This window comes from Oncorhynchus mykiss, chromosome 18 (genome assembly GCF_013265735.2).
Source record: "Oncorhynchus mykiss isolate Arlee chromosome 18, USDA_OmykA_1.1, whole genome shotgun sequence".
In the NCBI taxonomy this organism is placed as follows: Eukaryota; Metazoa; Chordata; class Actinopteri; order Salmoniformes; family Salmonidae; genus Oncorhynchus; species Oncorhynchus mykiss.
The window spans coordinates 30,840,799-30,862,799 of record NC_048582.1 but is presented as its reverse complement, the minus strand read 5'-3'; the positions used below and the strand labels follow the sequence as shown (position 1 = coordinate 30,862,799).

Below are 22,001 nucleotides of genomic sequence, written 5' to 3'. Positions count from 1 at the left end.
TGCATGAGTGTGTTCTGATGGTTCTAACTGTGCTTCCTATCCTGATCATAATGCAATTATTGTTACTTATGGAACACAGTTTTCAGTTTGAGTGTTTGTTTGGCAGCCATGTTTCCCCTTTTTTAGTCTACCAGCTACACCTATAGAAAGTGACACTGCCCCAACAATGCAGTGGTCACAGATAATGTGTGTTGCAAAAGTGTGAGTGTAGTGACTTATCCATGCATGTGATTTCCTTACATTCCTCTGTAAAATAATGAATACTCTAAAACCACACACTGCATCCCCTACTGTCCCCGTTGTGCTGCTTGTAATCGTTGCTGTTGTTTTTCCTCTAAAGCCAGATTGATAAGGGGCCCAGATATGATTTTTCAGGAGAAGAGAGGTGAGTGCACCGCCACTGGTGTGTCAATCTTGCTATCTGTTGGGGGGGAACATTCTGCCAAATGCCACGAGAGAGAAGGATGGAGACAGACACACATGAAACAGGGTATCAGGGCAGACTAAACCAAAATGACATGCACCCTGGTAACACGATATGTAATTAAATGACAGCTGTCTTTTGAACATCGAGGGTATAACTGTTCACACAAGCCCCATAAGAAATCTAAGTGTATTGGTTATGTACACAGCTTAGCAGGTGTTGTAGTGAAAATGCTTATTTTACTAGCTCCTAACATTGCAGTCGAATGTCAAATAACTAAAATGTAAGGATGTTAAATAAAAAGCAAGAAATCAAGAATGGCAAGACGAATCCAATTAACCCAAATAGCACTGTAGCAGTATCAAAATGCAATCTTTACATAAGCACACTGGGTGGAGTTTACACAAGCCGAACTAAGAATATGTACAGCAGTAGATGTATTAGTGAGCTTTGTCAAGAATCCAGTATATACAGTGCATTCGTGTATACAGTGCATTCCGGAATTGCAATATACTTGACTTTTCCCACATTTTGTTACATTACAGCCTTATTCTAAAATGGATTAAATACATTGTTTTCCTCCTCAATCTACACACAACACCCCATAATGACAGTGAAAACAGGTTTTTAGAAATGTTTGCAAATGTATTAAAAATAAAAACAAGTATTCAGACCCTTTGCTATGAGACTCGAAATTGAGCTCCGGTTTATCCTGTTTCCATTGATAATCCTTGATGTTTCTACAACTTCATTGGAGTCCACCTGTGGTAAATTCAAATGATTGGACATGATTTGGAAAGGCACACACAGAACAAACACCAAGCCATGATGTCGAAGGAATTGTCCGTATATCTGTGCCTCGACACAATAGTGTCGAGGCACAGATCTGGGGAAGGGTACCCAAAAATGTCTGCAGCATTGAAGGTCCCCAAGAACAGTGGCCTCCATTCTTAAATGGAAGCAGTTTGGAACCATCGACTCTTCCTAGAGCAATCGGGGTCGAATGGCCTTGGTCAGGGAGTTGACCAAGAACCCGATGGTCACTTTGACAGAGCTCCATAGTTCATCTGTGGAGACGGGAGAGCCTTCCAGAAGGACAACCATCTCTGCAGCACTCCAACAATCAGGGTTTTATGATAGAGTGGCCATGACAGCCTGCTTGGAGTTTGCCAAAAGGCACCTAAAGGCTCTTAGACCATGAGAAACAAAATTATCTGATGAAACCAAGATTGAACCCTTTTGCCTGAATGCCAAGCGTCACATCTGGAGGAAACTGGCACCATCCCTACGGTGAAGCATGGTGGTGGCAGCATCACGCTATGGGGATGTTTTTCAGCGGCAGGGACTGGGAGACTAGTCAGGATCGAGGGAACAATGAACCGAGTAAAGTACAGCGAGATCCTTAATGAAAACTTACTCCAGCGCACACAGGACCTCAGACTGGGGCAAAGCTTAACTTTCCAACAGGACAACGACCCTAAGCACACAGCCAAGACAAAACAGGAGTGGCTTTGGGACAATTCTCTGAATATCCTTGAGTGACCCGGACTTGAACCCATCGGACATCTCTGGAGAGACCTGACAAAAGCTGTGCAGCGGCTCTCCCTATCCCACCTGACAGAGCTTGTGAAGATCTGCAGAGAAGAAGAATGGGAGAAACTCTCCAAATACAGGTGTGCCACGCTTTTAGCGTCATACCCAAGAAGACTCAAGGCTGTAATTGCTGAAAAGTTCCAACAAAGTACCGATTTTATAGGGAATTTTTTTGCTTTTTCATTATGGGATATCGTGTGTAGATTGAGGGGAAAAAAACAATTTCATCCATTTTAGAATAAGGCTGTTAATGTAACAAAATGTGGAAAAAGTCGAGAGGTCTGAATACTTTCCTATGCGCTGTGAATAAATATGCAGTGTATAAACAGTGTAACTAAAATGCAATGTACAGTAGTGCAAATATTAGAATAAGCTATGTTGGGGATACTGTATTTTAAATACATTATGTGGAACAGGAGTGACCAGTGGTTCACTCAACAGTCCCTCCCTGCCGATATACAGCACCCCTGTTATTGTTGGTTCTCATTGGCAGCTCGTCAAACATGAGTAGTCTACATTCCAGGCAGATCCTGGAAACTTCTGAAGTCAGTCTACTAAACTGCGCTAGGTTGTAGTGCACTGTACAACTTGGTGCGCCGTACCATTTCTGTACCTGAGCCTGAAAGAAGCAAGAGAACAAAGTTAAGGATGTGTTTTTTTATTTTGCTCTATAATTGTCTCTGAAGCCATGACGTGCGTGATATGATTCGTCGAAAGACTTATGGAAGATGTTGTTTTTTTTGCCACCGCACACAGTGCCAGAGAAAGAGTTGAGGAAAACGAAGCACTGACTGGATTATTCTCCCATTCCTTGGTTGTCCTCCAGTCTTTGAATCTGTTCGCCTGACATTTCTCCGATGAACTTTGTCTAACTGCGACACATCAGATCTCCTCAAAGACTTCCTCTCCTATCGCTCTGCTTGCTTACTTCCTCCTTTTAAAGTATATCTCCCCACAGTCAAATGTTCCTATTGGTAGACCCATAGGAAGTGGTTGTGCTCAAAACCACGGCTTCTTCTCTTGCAGAACATTCAACCCGGCAGACTACGCTGAGCCGACCCAGACAGAAGAGAGCTACGGCAGGGGAAGCACCTGGAACAACACGGGCAACCTGGAGCCAGAGGAAGGAGCCAGTAAGGAACCCAGTTACTGCTCAGCCCCAGTCCAAAACCACCCCAACCTAGGCCTAGACACTTACTGTAGATCTACAAGATGGTGTTTTAGCAAGTGAGTGTTAGCAAAATGGTGGAAAGTCCATCTAGCTTATCTAGAGCCAGAGGAAGGAGCCATTAAGAAACCGAGCTACTGCTTGATCAAAAACACTCAATAGACACTTCTTGGGATCTGCTGGAGCTTAATCTACTGTCTTGGGAATGATCTGAGGTGTACTAGGATGCATGCAAGATCTATTCAGTTTTTTCTAAAGCTAGACAGCGTCAGTTAGCTTCACATTCCAGCTCAGGCATCAGCCGTAGTACAACGGTGGATATTGCTTGTCCGCCTGCTTCTAACTCTAGCAGACTTGTAACCCCGTGTGCGTTTTGCATGTGGCTAGTTGAACGCCAAACTCTTCATTGAGACAATGCTGAAACATCAATCCATGGGCGACTCAATGCCACATTTTAATTTGTGCCAAAATCAAAATGAAATAAGCTATTTTGCAAATTCATCAAGCTATGGTGTGAGCTAGGCTTTTAGAAGTGCCGTCTTTATTGTATTGTTAATGCCGTCTTTGGTGTGCTTATTAATGCACAAGCACCTTTTTCCGCTACTATCGATTTTAAAGTAATTTCATTAACCTGTCTGGGAACGCTAGTGGAACACCTCGCCAACCAATGAAATTGCAGGGCGCCAAATACAAATCAACAGAAATCTCAAAAATCTAGTTTCTCAAACATACAATTTTTAGGCACCATTTTAAAGGTAAAATTCTCGTTAATCCAGCCAGTGTCTGATTTCAAAAATGCTTTACAGCGAATACTCCACAAACGATTATGTTAGGTCTGCACCTCGTCACAGAAAAACACATTTTTCCAGCCAAAGAGAGGTGTCACAAAAAGCACAAATAGAGATAAAATGAATCACTAACCTTTGATGATCTTCATCAGATGACACTCATAGGACTTCATGTTTCACAATACATGTGTGTTTTGTTTGATAAAGTGCATATTTATATCCAAAAATCTAAATTTACATTGGCGTGTTATGTTCAGTACTTCCAAAACATGCTGTGATTTTGCAGACAGCCACATCAATTTAGAGAAATGCTCATTATAAATGTTGATGAAAATTCAAGTGTTATGCATGGAACTTTTAGATAAACTTTTCCTTAATGCAACCGCTGTGTCAGATTTCAAAAAGACTTTACGGAAAAAGCATACCATGCAATAATCTGAGTACGGCGCTCAGAGCCCAAACCAGCTAAAATAAATATCTGCCATGTTGTGCTGTCAACATTAGTCAGAGATAGCATGATAAATATTCACTTACCTTTGATCTTCATCAGAATGCACTCCCAGGAATCCCAGTTCCACAATAAATGTTTGATTTGTTCGATAAAGCTCATAATTTATGTCCATATACCTCCTTTTGTTAGAGCGTTTAGTAAACAAATCGAAACGCGCATGCAACTTCCAGCGGAAAGGTCGGACGAAAATTCCAAAAAGTTATATTACTGGTCGTAGAAACATATCAAACGATGTATAGAATCAATCTTTAGGATGTTTTTATCATAAATGTTCAATAATGTTCCAACCGGAGAATTCCATTGTCTGTAGAAAAGCAATGGAACGAGAGCTAACTCTCTCATGACCGCGCGTCATGAGCCCTTGGCTCTCTGCCAGACCTCTGACTCATTCCCTTCTCATTCAGCCCCCCTTCATAGTAGAAGCATCAAACAATGTTCTAAAGATGGTTTACATCCAGTGGACGCCTTAGGAAGTGCAACATAGTGGAATATCGGTTATCTTCAATAGGGGCTGAGTTGAAAAACTACAAACCTCAGATTTCCCACTTCCTGTTTGGATTTTTTTCTCAGGTTTTTGCCTGCCATATGAGTTCTGTTATACTCACAGACATCATTCAAACAGTTTTAGAAACTTCAGTGTTTTCTATCCAAGACTACTAATACTATGCATATATTAGCATCTGGGACTGAGTAGGAGGCAGTTCACTCTGGGAACGCTTTTCATCCAATAGTGAAAATGCTGCCCCCTATCCCAATGAAGTTAAGTCATAAAGTTTTACTGTGTGCGAAGTTTCAAATGCATTTTTTCATTACTAAATGTGTAATGTGATAGGTATTTTAATAGTGGTGTAACGGTTCGGTACGTATTGCGGTTTTGGGGTCATGTTTCGATACAGCGGGATAATTAAATGCCATTTACAATGTTCCTTGCATTGTCTGTTGTGACTGGATTATTATGTTAGGCCTCAAGTTTCCACTATGATGCTGCATGTGTAACCATGTGGGAGTAAATACCAGTTGGATGCAGTCATGTGATTTGAACTCGTTGAGAAACCATATGGTGTCAACCATAAACTAAAAGTACAGCAGGGCCTAACATATACGTTTTATATATCATCCACTCAGATTTTTTACCAGCCAGTTGAAGCAGCAGACTAAAACTAATGTTGAAGACAACTGAGTTTATGAACAAAACAATGTAAATGAAAACGAGGACAGTCTCACTTTGTAGACTTTTGAGTAAATTAGACCAACTTGTATACCTGTGCGCAGCCCCCCAAAAATGTATGAACACTTCACTCATTGCCTACAGGTCTCCTCCCAGGCAGCGTTTCTGCGCAGGGGGTGATTATATAGGATTTATATTTCTTTGTGCATTAAGCAGCTATGAAACAAAAGCAGAAATAGTTCTGCAGAATTTTTCTAGCTTGAACATAAGATTCAACAACTGAGACATGAACTGAACAAGTTCCACAGACATGTGACTAAGATAAATTGAATAATGTGTCCCTGAACAAAGGGGGGGGGTCAAAATCAAAAATAACAGTCAGTATCTGGTGTGGCCACCAGCTGCATTAACCTCTTGCAGCCCCCCCCCCCCCCTACTTTGTGCAATTTCCGCCTGAAGACATACCCAAATCTAACAGCCTGTAGCTCAGGCACAGAACCAAGGGATATGCATATTCTTGGTACCATTTCAAAGAAAACACTCTGAAGTTTGTGGAAAAGTGAATTGAATGTAGGAGAATAACACACAATAGATATGGTTTAGATAAAACAATGAAAAAAAACATTTTATTTTTGTATCATCTTTTTTTTAAATGAACAAGATAAAACAAACATTCAGATAGGATGATGGGGACAATTTCAGTGTAAAATATAAGAGGGCAACAGTACTTGTGCAACGTTTCAGAATGATAACTTCTAAAATGAGTGTGCTACATGACATTTATCATGAAGTCACCCAGGTGTCCCACACATGTAGCCCAAATGTACCCAAGTGGCCAAATTGGTGAAGGTATACATTTTGAAACAAATAACTATATACAAAATACCAAAATGGTATTCTAACATACCCCCCCCCCCCCCCCCCCCCAAAGAATTAAGAAAATTAAAAATAATAATAATTATTGATAAAAAAAATATCTGGGGGAAAAAAAAATATATATATATATTCACTCACTCACTCACTCACTCACAAAATAACATGGGTAACTATTTACACACTTTCAATATTTGGAAGACCCTCAGTCCTCTATCAAATCAATTTATATAGCCCCAGCCTAAAACCCCAAACAGCAAGCAATGCAGGTGTAGAAGCACGGTGGCTAGGAAAAACTCCCTAGGAAGGCAGAAACCTAGAGGAACCAGGCTGAGGGGTGGCCAGTCCTCTTCTGGCTGTGCCGGATGGAGATCACAGTGGTTGTAGAGGGTGCAACAGGACAGCACCTCAAGAGTAAAAATGAACAGTTTAGGGTTCCATAGCCGAAGGCAGAACAGTTGAAACTGGAACCGAGGCAAGGCCAGGTGGACTGGGGACAGCAAGGAGTCATCATGCCAGGTAGTCCTGACGCATGGTCCTAGAATTTTTCTAGCTTGAACATAAGATTCAACAACTGAGACATGAACTGAACAAGTTCCACAGACATGTGACTAAGATAAATTGAATAATGTGTCCCTGAACAAAGGGGGGGGGTCAAAATCAAAAATAACAGTCAGTATCTGGTGTGGCCACCAGCTGCATTAACCTCTTGCAGCCCCCCCCCCCCCCCCCCCCCCCCCCCCCTACTTTGTGCAATTTCCGCCTGAAGACATACCCAAATCTAACAGCCTGTAGCTCAGGCACAGAACCAAGGGATATGCATATTCTTGGTACCATTTCAAAGAAAACACTCTGAAGTTTGTGGAAAAGTGAATTGAATGTAGGAGAATAACACACAATAGATATGGTTTAGATAAAACAATGAAAAAAAACATTTTATTTTTGTATCATCTTTTTTTTAAATGAACAAGATAAAACAAACATTCAGATAGGATGATGGGGACAATTTCAGTGTAAAATATAAGAGGGCAACAGTACTTGTGCAACGTTTCAGAATGATAACTTCTAAAATGAGTGTGCTACATGACATTTATCATGAAGTCACCCAGGTGTCCCACACATGTAGCCCAAATGTACCCAAGTGGCCAAATTGGTGAAGGTATACATTTTGAAACAAATAACTATATACAAAATACCAAAATGGTATTCTAACATACCCCCCCCCCCCCCCCCCCCAAAGAATTAAGAAAATTAAAAATAATAATAATTATTGATAAAAAAAATATCTGGGGGAAAAAAAAATATATATATATATTCACTCACTCACTCACTCACAAAATAACATGGGTAACTATTTACACACTTTCAATATTTGGAAGACCCTCAGTCCTCTATCAAATCAATTTATATAGCCCCAGCCTAAAACCCCAAACAGCAAGCAATGCAGGTGTAGAAGCACGGTGGCTAGGAAAAACTCCCTAGGAAGGCAGAAACCTAGAGGAACCAGGCTGAGGGGTGGCCAGTCCTCTTCTGGCTGTGCCGGATGGAGATCACAGTGGTTGTAGAGGGTGCAACAGGACAGCACCTCAAGAGTAAAAATGAACAGTTTAGGGTTCCATAGCCGAAGGCAGAACAGTTGAAACTGGAACCGAGGCAAGGCCAGGTGGACTGGGGACAGCAAGGAGTCATCATGCCAGGTAGTCCTGACGCATGGTCCTAGGGCTCATGTCCTCCGAGAGAGAGAAAGAGAGAATTAGAGAGAGCATACCTAAATTCACACAGGACACCGGATAAGCCTCCCATTCGGAGTCAGTGTCACTGTGAAAAGAAATGTTCAGTTAGAATAGTTTCACATATGAGCCCTGTATCAACAGGTATAATAAACAGGTATATAGAGAGTTGAAAGTTGAATATATTATTATATTATCATTACCTGCTAGATCTACTGTCTCTTTTATATTATGACAGACCAGCTAGATCTACTGTCTTTATTATATTACAACAGACCAGCTGTATCTACTGTCTCCATTTCACTTTGGCCATTGATGTGGTCCTGCCCTCTCAACAGCCTCAAATAGGCTATTTCATGTGGGTTGGGGTGGGGTGGCAGACACATGCATCTCACATTTCATGACAATGCATGTTTATACACTGCTCAAAAAAATAAAGGGAACACTTAAACAACACAATGTAACTCCAAGTCAATCACACTTCTGTGAAATCAAACTGTCCACTTAGGAAGCAACACTGATTGACAATACATTTCACATGCTGTTGTGCAAATAGAATAGACAACAGGTGGAAATTATAGGCATTTAGCAAGACAGCCCCAATAAAGGAGTGGTTCTGCAGGTGGGGACCACAGACCACTTCTCAGTTCCTATGCTTCCTGGCTGATGTTTTGGTCACTTTTGAATGCTGCCGATGCTTTCACTCTAGTGGTAGCATGAGACGGAGTCTACAACCCACACAAGTGGCTCAGGTAGTGCAGCTCATCCAGGATGGCACATCAATGCGAGATGTGGCAAGAAGGTTTGCTGTGTCTGTCAGCGTAGTGTCCAGAGCATGGAGGCGCTACCAGGAGACAGGCCAGTACATCAGGAGACGTGGAGGAGGTCGTAGGAGGGCAACAACCCAGCAGCAGGACCGCTACCTCCACCTTTGTGCAAGGAGGAGCACTGCCAGAGCCCTGCAAAATGACCTCCAGCAGGCCACAAATGTGCATGTGTCTGCTCAAATGGTCAGAAACAGACTCCATGAGGGTCCGACGTCCACAGGTGGGGGTTGTGCTTACAGCCCAACACCATGCAGGACGTTTGGCATTTGCCAGAGAACACCAAGATTGGCAAATTCGCCACTGGCGCCCTGTGCTCTTCACAGATGAAAGCAGGTTCACACTGAGCACATGTGACAGACGTGACAGTCTGGAGACGACATGGAGAACGTTCTGCTGCCTGCAACATCTTCCAGCATGACCGGTTTGGTGGTGGATCAGTCATGGTGTGGGGCGGCATTTCTTTGGGGGGCCGCACAGCCCTCCATGTGCTCGCCAGACTGACCTGACTGCCATTAGGTACCGAGATGAGATCCTCAGACCCCTTGTGAGACCATATGCTGGTGTGGTTGGCCCTGGGTTCCTCCTACTGCAAGACAATGCTAGACCTCATGTGGCTGGAGTGTGTCAGCAGTTCCTGCAAGAGGAAGGCATTGATGCTATGCACTGGCCCGCCCGTTCCCCAGACCTGAATCCAATTGAGCACATCTGGGACATCATGTCTCGCTCCATCCACTGCATCCATTGCACCACAGACTGTCCAGGAGTTGGCGCATGCTTTAGTCCAGGTCTGGGAGGAGATCCCTCAGGAGACCATCCGCCACCTCATCAGGAGCATGCCCAGGCGCTGTAGGGAGGTCATACAGGCACGTGGAGGCCACACACACTACTGAGCCTCATTTTGACTTGTTTTAAGGACATTACATCAAAGTTGGATCAGCCTGTAGTGTGGTTTTCCACTTTAATTTTGAGTGTGACTCCAAATCCAGACCTCCATGGGTTGATAAATTTGATTTCCATTGATATCTTTTGTGTGATTTTGTTGTCAGCACATTCAACTGTGAAGAAAAAAGTATTTAATAAGAATATTTAATTCATTCAGATCTAGGATGTGTTATTTTAGTGTTCCCTTTATTTTTTTTGAGCAGTGTATATTGCTTCTAAATAAAATAAAAAATCACAAATAATATTTAAATTATTAATTTCAAACAAGGCATTAGCATAAGAACTTACCAGTCCAAAACGATGTCCTCTCCCGTTTAAAAAATATTCCTCCACAATCGCTAAATGAAGCGTCCTTCAACAATCTGTCTCACCTTCCCAATCAATTTATTCTAAAATTGTGTGTACATCTGTATATCTAGACTTAGATTTAGCTTTCCCTGACTTAGTCGCCATAATGATTGATATAGAAACAGCTGAATCTGTGCATTCACCAAACACTGCAGTGCGTAATATGTGTAGCTTCTTCCGGTATGGAACTTCAATAGCGAATGACTCAGTTTACGCTGAAGCTTACTACATGGGTTAGTCTTGCAACACATAAACATGGCATATTGCCGTTTAGCTCAGCTCATTGGCTATCTACCCAGCTAGATTTCAAGACAATCAGTGGTCATTGGGTTAAAAGACAGTCAATCAACGAAACAGTGGGCAAATCATTGGTGCACAATGATGTCATTACTTGTTGTCTTCAAATCGGTTTCTTTCAGTCAATACGTCCCAGGAAATGGCCCATCACGTTTGATTGTGTTACAAACAAACCAGTTGATTGCAGTGAAACCAAACATGACTGGAAAAGTCACGTTCTGTGTGGGTTATTTACCTGGAATGTGTCGTCGAAAATGGAATGAGACGGAATTCACGACACAAGCGGTTCACAAAATGTTTCGTGTTAGGCTATAATAACAGATTTTATCAAACAAAAGATAATTCATTGTGTAACAATGAGCATTGGAATTGCAAACAGATGAAGATCGTCAAAGGTAAACAATTTATTTTAATGCAGTTTGTGATTATGTTACGCCTGTGCTGTTTAATTTTTTACACATTTTATGGGGCTCTATGCTCAGATAATCGCATCGTATCCTTTCGCAGTAAATCCTTTTTTAAATCTGACAACGCAGTTGGATTAGCAAGATTCTAGGCTTTCGATACATGTGAGACACTTGTATTTTCATGAATGTTTAATATGACTATTTATGTAGCGATCACCGTATGTTGTGGAATTTCAGCCCGCTAGCGGGTTCCGTGTGCAGAGAGATTAAGTACTGTAGTGCATCTCTTCCTCATGGACTGCACCAGCGTTGCCAGTTCTTGCTGTGAGATGTTACCCCACTTTTCCACCAAGGCACCTGCAAGTTCCTGGACATTTCTGGGGGGGAATGGCCCTAGCCCTCACCCTCTGATCCAACAGGTACCAATCCTGTGCAGGTGTTGTTACACGTGGTCTGCCACTGCGAGGACGATCAGCTGTCCGTCCTGTCTCCCAGTAGCGCTGTCTTAGGCGTCTCACATTACGGACATTGCAATTTATTGCCCTGCCCATATCTGCAGTCCTCATGCTTCCTTGCAGCATGCATAAGGCACGTTCACGCAGTTGAGCAGGGACCCTGGGCATTTTTCTTTTGGTGTTTTTCATAGTCAGTTGAAAGGCCTCTTTTTAGTGTCCTAAGTTTTCATAACTGTGACCTAATTGCCTACCGTCTGTAAGCTGTTAGTGTCTTCACGACCGTTCCACATGTGCATTTTCATTAATTGTTTATGGTTTATTGAACAAGCATGGGAAGATCAGTTTCTTTTTTTGCTGAGTTTAGTTCCCCGTTACTCCTAACTAATGGACTGTTTGAAATGTACCAATTAAGATTATAATTTTGATAAATGTTTGCATAGGCTCTTGTTATAACGGAATAGCCTGACATGTTATTTTCAGCTCAGATTTACTCAAGAGGCACAGGCCTACAACGCAGTGTAGGCATAGCCTATAGGTCTAGAGTTTTTTTATTTTGTAATTATTTTTTTTATTCATTTGGGTTCAGCGCAACCCGAGGTCTCAGTTCAACTGGACCAACATGTGTACAGTTACACCTTTATTTTAAAAAAATTACACAATGTTTTTATAAAATATTTAATCAGTTTTCCTCAAATAAAGGGCATGAGGAGGCAGTCTTTGCAAGAAAGAGAGAATCTGATTTCATTGCTCCTCAACTCACGGCTCAGACATGTCATTCAGGATAAATGGAGTTAGCCCGGTTAGTTCTGAAGGATTTGTTGCTATAGACATTTGCCTGGCTAAAAGGTGAGCTACTTTCGTGTTACCGGTTATCCCTAGTTGAACTGAGAGATGACCAAAGTTCTCGCTAACTCCTCAGTCACAGGTCTCACCTCTCACTTCTTCTTTCTTGTAGGGATTGAGTACACAGCGGGAGGAGAGGGAACAAATTACCAACCCAAATTTGACTCTGTCCCTAGTAAGATTGAACCACCATCTTCTGAGGCCCTAAACATCGCATCTCCTTTTCTGTTTGATGCCTGTTGGTTTGAAACCTAGTACTCAGTACAGTTTGTTTCTTTATTTTACATTCCTATAGGTGCCTGGAGGAGCGCAACAGAAGAGTGGGGTACTGAGGACTGGAATGAGGACGTGAGTACCTTTTTTAACTATGCCTATTTATTGATTTGGTGGTATGCCTATTTGTATGCCTTGATGTACTGTCCATATTTTGGCAGATCCTCTTTTGACCACCAAAATCACATTTTATGGACGTTCTGCATATGTACCCAGATGTTCAAATAAGCCTGAACACTAAACTTGGTGTTGCTTATGCCCAAATAGCTACAGATCTAACAGAGGCTCTCTGGTGTTATATAGGGAACACTCCTATTGAAATACTCCAGCCATCTGCTTTATTCTTCTGTTTGTAGTTTTAGGTTAATGCATTTAGCTATGGCTTGATCCCTTTAATGCTGATACACGGATCTTAATCATTTCTCTGTCGTTCTCTCTAGCTGTCAGAGACCAAGATCTTCACAGCCTCCAGTGTGGCCTCCATGCCACTCCCCCGGGAGAATGTCACCATCACTGCAGGACAGCGGTGGGCAGGCCTGATGCGGCATGCAGACACACAAACAGCTAGTCAATCTACAGTCATGCTATCACACATATACAGTTGAAGTTTACATACACTTATGTTGGAGTCATTAAAATTTGTTTTTCAACCACTCCACAAATTTCTTGTTAACAAACTATAGTTTGGCAAGTCTGTTAAGGCATCTACTTTGTGCATGACACAATTAATTTTTCCAACAGTTGTTTACAGACAGATTATTTCACATATAATTCACTGTATCACAATTCCAGTGTGTCAAAAGTTTACATACACTAAGTTGACTGCCTTTAAACAGCTTAGAACATTTCAGAAAATGATGTCGTGGCTTTAGAAGCTTCTGATAGGCTATTTGACATAATTTGAGACAATTGGAGGTGTACCTGTGGATGTATTTCAAGGCCTACCTTCAAACTCAGCGCCTCTTTTCTTGACATCATGGGAAGACCTCAGAATTTTTTTTTGTAGACTTCCACAAGTCTTGTTCATCCTTGGGAGCAATTTCCAGTATGGGACCAGGCTGCCATCATACCGCTCAGGAAGGAGATGCGTTCTGTCTCCCAGAGATGAACGTACATTGGTGCGAAAAGTGCAAATCAATCCTAGAACAACAGCAAAGGACCTTGTGAAGATGCTGGAGGAAACAGGTACAAAAGTGTCTATATCCACAGTAAAACGAGTCCTATATCGACATAAGCTGAAAAAACGCTGAGCAAGGAAGAAGCCACTGCTCAAAAACTGCCATAAAAAAAACAGACTACGGTTTGCAACTGCACATGGGGACAAAGAAAGAGAAATGGAGAAATGTCCTCTGGTCTGATAAAACAAAAATGGAACTGTTTGGCCATAGTGACCATCGCTATGTTTGGAGGAAAAAGGGGGAGACTTGCAAGGAGGTGGCAGCATCATGTTGTGGGGGTGCTTTGCTGCAGGAGGGACTGGTGCACTTCACAAAATAGATGGCTTCATGAGGGAGGAAAATTCTGTGGATATATTGAAGTAACATCTCAAGATGTCAGGAAGTTATAGCTTGGTCACAAATGGGTCTTCCAAATGGACAATGACCCCAAGCATACTTCCAAAGTTGTGGCAAAAAGGCTTAGGGACAACAAGTCAAGGCATTGGAGCTGCCATCACAAAGCCCTGACCTCAAGCCTATATAACATTTGTGGGCAGAACTGAAAATGTGTGTGCGAGCAAGGAGGCCTAGAAACCTGACTCAGTTACACCAGCTCTGTCAGGAGGAATGGGCTAAAATTCACCCAACTTATTGTGGGAAGCTTGTGGAAGGCTACTCGAAATGTTTGATCCAAGTTCAACAATTTTAAGGCAATGCTAACAAATACTAATTGAGTATATGTAAACTTCTGACCCACTGGGAATGTGATAAAAGAAATTAAAACTGAAATATTATTCTCTACTATTATTCTGACATTTCACATTCTTAAAATAAAGTGGTGATCCTAACAACATCACCAAACTGCAGTCTAGTCATATGGCCAAATTTACTGAGAAAATCAAATTTTGTAATTCAAGCAGTTCTTGTGTTATGCCTATGATTTTCAGCTCTGTATCTGGTTTCATCAACCCCAAAATGTACTGTCATTCATACAATTGGTTAGCTAACACGAATCAGAACAACATCTGTTGCACAGACCCTGTAATGGGTTAGCATCCTGTCATGGGGGTGTACTTGTACATCAAGCTGACTCGTGCTACAGAAGCAAGAGATGAGCTACTGCCCTATGGGCCATTCTGGCTTGGACAAGGTTAATTACTAACCATTTCTGACCTCTGTCCCCTGCAGGATTGACCTGGCTGTGCTGCTGGGGAAGACTCCCCCATCCTCCTCAGAGGCAGAGGCCCTGGGCCCCATGAAAGCCAGCCAGCCCCCCTCTCTCCCCCAGTCACTGGTTTTCAGCAACTCCAAGCAGGGTGTGCCGCTGTCACAACCCCCCTCCAGCAGCACCCCTTACAACCAGCACAGCGTGGTGAGCCCACAGGACACACAACAGCTTCTTCTCAATTCTACATTTTTACTGACTGTACTTAAAGTGGAACTGACTGCGTTTTAACAACTTTTCCCCAAAATATCAAATTCACAGTTTATTCTACCAAACCAACTTGAGGTTCTAAAAATATGTTCTATTTGACTCAACATTCCAGGATGTACAGTAAGGCATTGTTGGCAGAATAGATGGCTGCAGTTCTGTGTATGATTAATATCATACTCCAATCCATTTCTTTGTAGTCCAGAGAATATTGCTATCCGGTTGTAAATCACAGTTGGCCTGTTACATTGTTTGCTGCCTTCATTCAGGATGCGCTGTTTGTTTCAATGACTCAATATTCTGTCCAAAAACTGACAAATGTAACTAAGCCTGGGAATGTCAATTAGGGCTGGGAGGTATACTGTATTTGACAATATACCAGTATTGATGCACAAACTGGTTTGTTTACCTTCTATAATGGTATTTGAATGTTTGGTTTGCTAAATGTGATATGCTGTGTGTAATGTCTATTTTTATAGTTTACTCCACTACTTGAGTCCTCTCTCTTTCTCCATGCCGCTTTCCACACAGACCTAGCCCCTCCCCCTTTACTCAAGGAGCTCATTTGTTGTTCCTCGACCAAGAGACACTTGCGTTCAGCGGTCAATGCAGCACATGCAACAATGATGACAACGATGCTGTTTTCACTTTACTTCTTAATATAAATCCACTAGCTTTCTATAATTACACTATTAGTTTGTGTTTCTTACATCTGCAAATGGCTAGTTTGTCTTAGCAAGATGGGCCTAAATCGTGTTAGCCGCTAATCGCTAGCCGACTGGCTATCTAGCTAGCTAATAAATGTACTGAGTCAGAGCAAATGTAACTAGCTATACAGCCTGATAATACCAGTGATGGTGTAGACCCAATCGGCATGTTTGTGCAACAGTATCTTCTAAATCAAAGAGGAATATGCATTGCATGAATGTTAGCTACATGAATAGCTAAGAGAGAACATTCAATGTAGCCAAATATTACAGGGTCCCCTAGGAAACACTTGTCAACAGTTTGGTTGCTACCCTGTCACAGTAACTATTCACTGGCATTTTCATTCGTTGTTATGTCAGACTGTATTCAAAGTGCCCACTTTTAAATTCTAACTATAGATTTAGAGTAATTCCATTTCCATGATTCCTACAGTTCACCCAAGTGTTTTGCTCAAATCGCAATTGCAACATTTGGTTAAAAATAATGCTGAGATTGTTTTCCCATATCGGGAAGCCTTACGTGACAGTGTGAAAATGATCTAAAATGAGTGCAGGAAATGCAGAGATTGATAATGCTGAAGATAATTGTTGGTTGAATTGAACAGTATAAAGCAATCAGAATAGAGAAAGACCCAATTGAAATGACTTAATATTAATAAAACATAATATTGTCTTTTATTTTTTATACCTGATATGATATTTTAGCCATATCGCCCAGCCCTAATGTCAATACAATCAAACTAGCAAGGGCAATGATCACAAGTCAGTCATAATGTAGCTAATAGGCTAGCATATATATTTATGGAGCAAGCTAAAAACACAGATCCTAACGATAGCTAGCTTCTAGGAGGATGTCATTGGAGCAGTTGGTGAGTGAGTGACTTTTTCCCCTCATAACATTTTTCACTGGCTACACAGCTAGAGATGCAGGTGCAGCTAGGTTAGCTAGCCAGAAATGTGAATTACTATGCTGAATCTTGAACGACTGTTATCCAGTTAGCCAGAGTCAATTTGCGAATGCAAGATATGCTATCATCTGATTTCAGAGCACTCTCATCTGTGTGCCAGAGTGAAGAATAACAGATGAATTTACGAACGTGCAACACCTGCAGAATATGACTGGTGTCAGTAAACAAAGTCAAAATAAAAAGGTTATGGTTAGTCACGAACGCTCCAGATAACATGTAAACAGCCTAACCAGCTCTGCTTTGGCAAGTAAAATGGTCAGAGTGAGGTGTTCTTTCATTTGTGTCCGGAAGTAACAAGCTAGCCAACTTTAGCCTGTTAGCTTGGGTTCTTGGTTGGGATAAGAATGCATTAGCAGGCAAGCTGCAGAAGGAAGAACAGGCTACTTACTATTTATTCCCCATTGTTTATTAGTGCAGTTGTGATGGCCCACTAGCAGAAAAAGTTTGAGGGTGTATCTAATGTTCCTTCGTTAGATTTTAGCTCATCTTCCTCTGGCTCGCATTAGTTGTTGATCTTGTTGGCCTGCCTTTTTATGGTTGTTTGATCAATAGGACTGTAAAGTTCCCAAATGTAAGAGGACTCCCGTGGTATTTACATACAGTACCAGTCAAATGTTTGGACAACTACTCATTCAAGGGTTTTTCTTTATTTTGATTATAGACATCAAATATATGAATTAACACACATGGAATCATGTAGTAACCAAAAAAGTGTTAAACAAATCCAAATATATTTTATATTTTTGACTCTTCAAACTAAATCAACTTCACCTGGAATGCTTTTCCAACAGTCTTGAAGGAGTTCCCACATATGCAAAGCAGTTGTTGGCTACTTTTCTTTCACTCTGCGGTCCAACTCATCTCAATCATCTCAATTGGGTTGAGGTCGGGTGATTGTGGAGGCCAGGTCATCTGAAGCAGCACTCCCATCACTCTCCTTTTTGGTCAAATTGGCCTTACACAGCCTGGAGGTGTGTTGGGTCATTGTCCTGTTGAAAAACAAATTATATTCCCACTAAGTGCAAACCAGATGGGATGGTGTATCGCTGTAGAATGCTGTGGTAGCCATGCTGGTTAAGTGTGCCTTGAATTCTAAATAAATCACTGACAGTGTCACCAGCAAAGCGCATCACACCTCTTCCATGCTTCACGGTGGGAACCACACATGCGGAGATCATCTGTTCACCAACTCTGCGTCTCATAAAGAAACGCCGGTTGGAACCAAAAATCTCAAATTTGGGCTCAGCAGACCAAAGGACAGATTTACACCGGTCTAATGACCATTGCTCGTGTTTCTTGGCCCAAGGAAGTCGCTTCTTCATATGTGTCCTTTAGTGGTTTCTTTTCAGCAATTCGACTATGATGGCCTGATTCATGCAGTCTCCTCTGAACAGTTGATGTTGAGATGTGTCTGTTACTTGAACTCTGTGAAGCATTTATTTCGGCTGCAATCTGAGGTGCAGTTAATTGCTGATTCCTGAGGCTGGTAACTCTAATGAACTTATCCTCTGCAGCAAAGGTAATTCTGGGCCTTCCTTTCCTGTGGTGGTCCTCGTGAGAGCCAGTTTCATCATGGCGCTTGATGGTTTTTGCAACTGCACTTGAAGAAACGTTCAAAGTTCTTGAAATTTGACTGACCATGTCTTAAAGTAATGATGGAATGTCGTTTCTCTTTGCTTATTTGAGCTGTTCTTATTTGAGCTGCCATAATATGGACTAAGGTCTTTTAACAAATAGGGTTATCATCTGTATACCACCCCTACCTCGTCACAACACAAATTATTAACAAGTTACACCTGTTAATTGAAATATGTTCCAGGTGTGTCTACCTCATGAAGCTGGTTGAGCGAATTCAAAGTTGTTATCAAGGCAATAGGTGGCTACTTTGAAGAATCTCAAATATAAAATGGATTTTGATTTAACAATTTTTTGGGTTACTATATGATTACATATGTGTTATAGTTTCATAGTTTTTTATGTCTTCTACAATGTAGAAAATAGTGAAAATAAAGAAAAACCCTTGAATGAATAGGTGTCCAAACTTTTGACTGGTACTATATTTGCAGAAATCTGTGTATTTGGTGGCTTTCGCAGAATGCTTTCTAATCTAAAGTTGTGCTGTTGCAACTGCCTGTAAAGACACAGTCCCATTCAAAGTGAATGATGGCAGGCCCATGTGGCAAATGGCTTGTTTTATAAAGGCCTACTGTAGCTCTGATTTGGCTATGGTGCACCGGTCTGCGTAGACTTGGGTCATGGACGAGACAAATGGTTTTATTTACTGCAGTGACTATTAATTGTCCAATCGCATGGCCGCTTTCCCACTCTATATTAATGTGAGGTCAGGGGCATCCTGTTTTCATTGATCATCCGTGATGTTTCTACTTGATTGGCGTGCATGTCAGAGAAAACACCAAGCCATGAGGTCGAAGGAGATGTCTGTAGAAATTCGAGACAGGATTGCGTTAAGGCACAGATCTGGGGAAGGGTACCAAAACATTTCTGCAGAATTCAAGGTCCCCAATAACACAGTGGCCTCCATCATTCTTAAAGGAAAGAAGTATGGAACCACCAAGTCTCTTCCTAGAGCTGAGCAATTGTGGGTGAAGGGCCTTGGTCACGGAGGTGACCGAGAAAGATGAATGGAGCAAATTACATAGAGATCCTTAATAAAAACCTGCGTCAGAGCGCTCAGGACCTCATACTGGGGTGAAGCTTCACTTTCCAACAGGACAACAACCCTAAGCACACAGCCAAGTCAATGCAGGAGTCTCTAAATGTCCTTGAGTGGCCCAGCCAGAGCCTCGACTTAGCTGTGCAGCGACGCTCCCCATCTACGTGTGCAGCGACGCTCCCCATCCAACCTGACAGAGCTTGAGTGGATCTGCGGAGACGAATGGGAGAAACTTCACAAATATAGGTGTGCAAAGCTTGTAGTGTCATACCCAAGAAGACTCGAGGCTGTAATCGCTGCTAAAGGTGCTTCAACAATGTACTGAGTAAAGGGTCTATATACTTATTTAAATGTGCCATTTCAGTAGATTTTTAAAAAAGAATACTTTTGCTATATTTTCTAAACTTGTCATGGGGTATTGTGTGTAGATTGAGGGGGAAAAAAAGCAATTTAAGTGGAAAATGTCAAGGTGTCTGACTACTTTCCGAATGTACTGTATGAACAGATTTGAATAAGACTTATGGCAATGTTATTCAAATCTAGTCAGTTCCACTTTAAGTGTTCAAGCAATAAACCAGCACAGCTGTTCTATTCTGTTCCACACTCATTCCTAAAACTTGCAGAATGTCAGTTCCTCCTCTTTTGTTCCCATTGCAGGTGAGCATGCTAAGCAAGGGCTTCGGTGAAGTAGGGGACCCTAAAGGAGGCAGCACAGGGACGACCAGCGGCTCCCAGTTCTTGGAGCAGTTTAAGACTGCCCAGGCCTTGGCTCAGCTGGCTGCCCAGCACTCCCAAACAGGACAGCCTTCCCCCTCCTCCTGGGACACCAGCCCTGCAGCGCTGGGCCAGTATGGTAAGAGGACACTCAGGGAGATACCGGGACTATAGAGGCAGTTTGGATGGTTGTAAAGTAGGGGGTGTATATAGAGGCTAGACTGACTTTGGTTTGCAGAGAGTTAGAAATGCCTACATGACTGGTATTTCTGTTTATGAAGAGGACACATGTTAATTGCCCTATGCAAAGTTCAGATTCAGATATTTGTTTTAAGTTTATAGCCATCAGGTGTAGCCACTACCTTCCTTTCTCTAATCACCCCCCCAGACATGAACGCCCAGCCGGAGCCTGCGGCCCATAGCCCCTTCACAAAGCGCCAGCCCTACCAATCCACCTCCGTGTTGGATGCCTTCCTCCCCCCTTCTGTCTCCTCCTCCCTGCCCCCACAGAGCACCCCCTCGTCCCTCATGGCGCCCCCCGTGTCCTCCCTCCCCAAAATGACGGTGCCCCCTGGGCAGCAGGTGTCCACTAGCTCGCCGGACGCCCAGGGCTCCAGCCCCCTGCCATTGCAGCAGCACAAGCTCAAGCAGCAGAAGAAGAGGACCTCCATCACCACCAAGGTAACAAGCTCAACACTGATACAAAGACGATGTAAAGAGAGTGAATGGCCGGTCATGCTGCGCCCAGCTTCTAATTATTTTCCTCAGGTAACACTAGCTCACTCGCAGCAAACAGTGAGCACAAATTCACTTTACTTTCAGCACTCTTTGCCTAACACCTATGTATCCCTACCTCTCCCTACTTTTTCATTAACTTAATTTCCTTGCTTTCACTGACATCAACCATTTATTATATTTTATTCCAGATCCCAGCGACGCCGGTGGAGATGCCTGGCTCGGCAGACATCTCTGGGCTCAACCTGCAGTTTGGAGTGCTGCAGTTTGGCTCTGAACCCGTGCTCCAGGAGTACGACATCATCCCCGCCACCACCTCACCAGGCTGCCAGGTTCAGAACTGCCTCTACACAAGCCCCAGCAGGTGAGCACTCATCTCAGTCATACCAGACACAGCACAATTTGTGTAAGATGGGGTCTTGTACAACTATAACACCACAAACAGACCCATGTGAAGCATCTCTTGTCATTTGGCTTCACTTGAGTTTTGAGACTGGACTCCTTCTCCTTTTTCAAAGTAGCCTTTGGCTTTATATAATCACCCTGCTTTTCCTCCAGTGAGGCAACTCCCTCCCTGTCCAACCCCAGTCAGATGGACATGTATGACCAGAGGGCTCCTCAGGCCCGACGCTACCCCACCGTCTCCTCCCCGCAGAAAGACATTGAGGTGAGCCTCATTCATTCATTGCGCCGTTCATATCGCTATGCCTCCTTGAGATTCATTCCTCCACTCATATTGTGTTTATTCCTAGATAAATACAAAATAAATTGCTGTGTTCACTTTTCTTTGAACAGCTCCCTCTGTTACTGAATGGACTGTTGCTATGGAAATGTCTCCCCTATGTTACTGTACCCTAACAAGCCCACTTGAACTTGTTTTTTCAGAATGGATTCAGTTCAGTACATACGCAATCTGTAGAAGGTGAGTCATTTTGGTAGTTGTGTGGGTTTGCAGTGAAGGAAGTCT

At 42.5% G+C, this 22,001-nt stretch overlaps 1 protein-coding gene across 13 annotated transcripts in view; it reads left to right on the top strand.

The window, feature by feature from the left end:
- ubap2l (ubiquitin associated protein 2-like) overlaps positions 1–22,001 on the top strand; it is a 93,693-nt gene that overhangs the window by 34,076 nt on the left and 37,616 nt on the right. For 8 of the 13 annotated variants that reach the window (XM_036952485.1, XM_021571572.2, XM_021571565.2 and 5 more), the window contains 11 exons: positions 341–385; positions 3,044–3,150; positions 12,487–12,549; positions 12,670–12,722; positions 13,088–13,173; positions 14,993–15,176; positions 20,243–20,438; positions 20,688–20,980; positions 21,226–21,398; positions 21,593–21,701; positions 21,920–21,956. In XM_036952485.1, coding sequence (XP_036808380.1) covers positions 341–385; positions 3,044–3,150; positions 12,487–12,549; positions 12,670–12,722; positions 13,088–13,173; positions 14,993–15,176; positions 20,243–20,438; positions 20,688–20,980; positions 21,226–21,398; positions 21,593–21,701; positions 21,920–21,956 — 1,346 coding nt within the window. The remainder of the gene's footprint in view (positions 1–340; positions 386–3,043; positions 3,151–12,486; positions 12,550–12,669; positions 12,723–13,087; positions 13,174–14,992; positions 15,177–20,242; positions 20,439–20,687; positions 20,981–21,225; positions 21,399–21,592; positions 21,702–21,919; positions 21,957–22,001) is intronic. The other 5 variants (XM_021571574.2, XM_021571566.2, XM_021571575.2 and 2 more) reach the window with 3 other exon arrangements.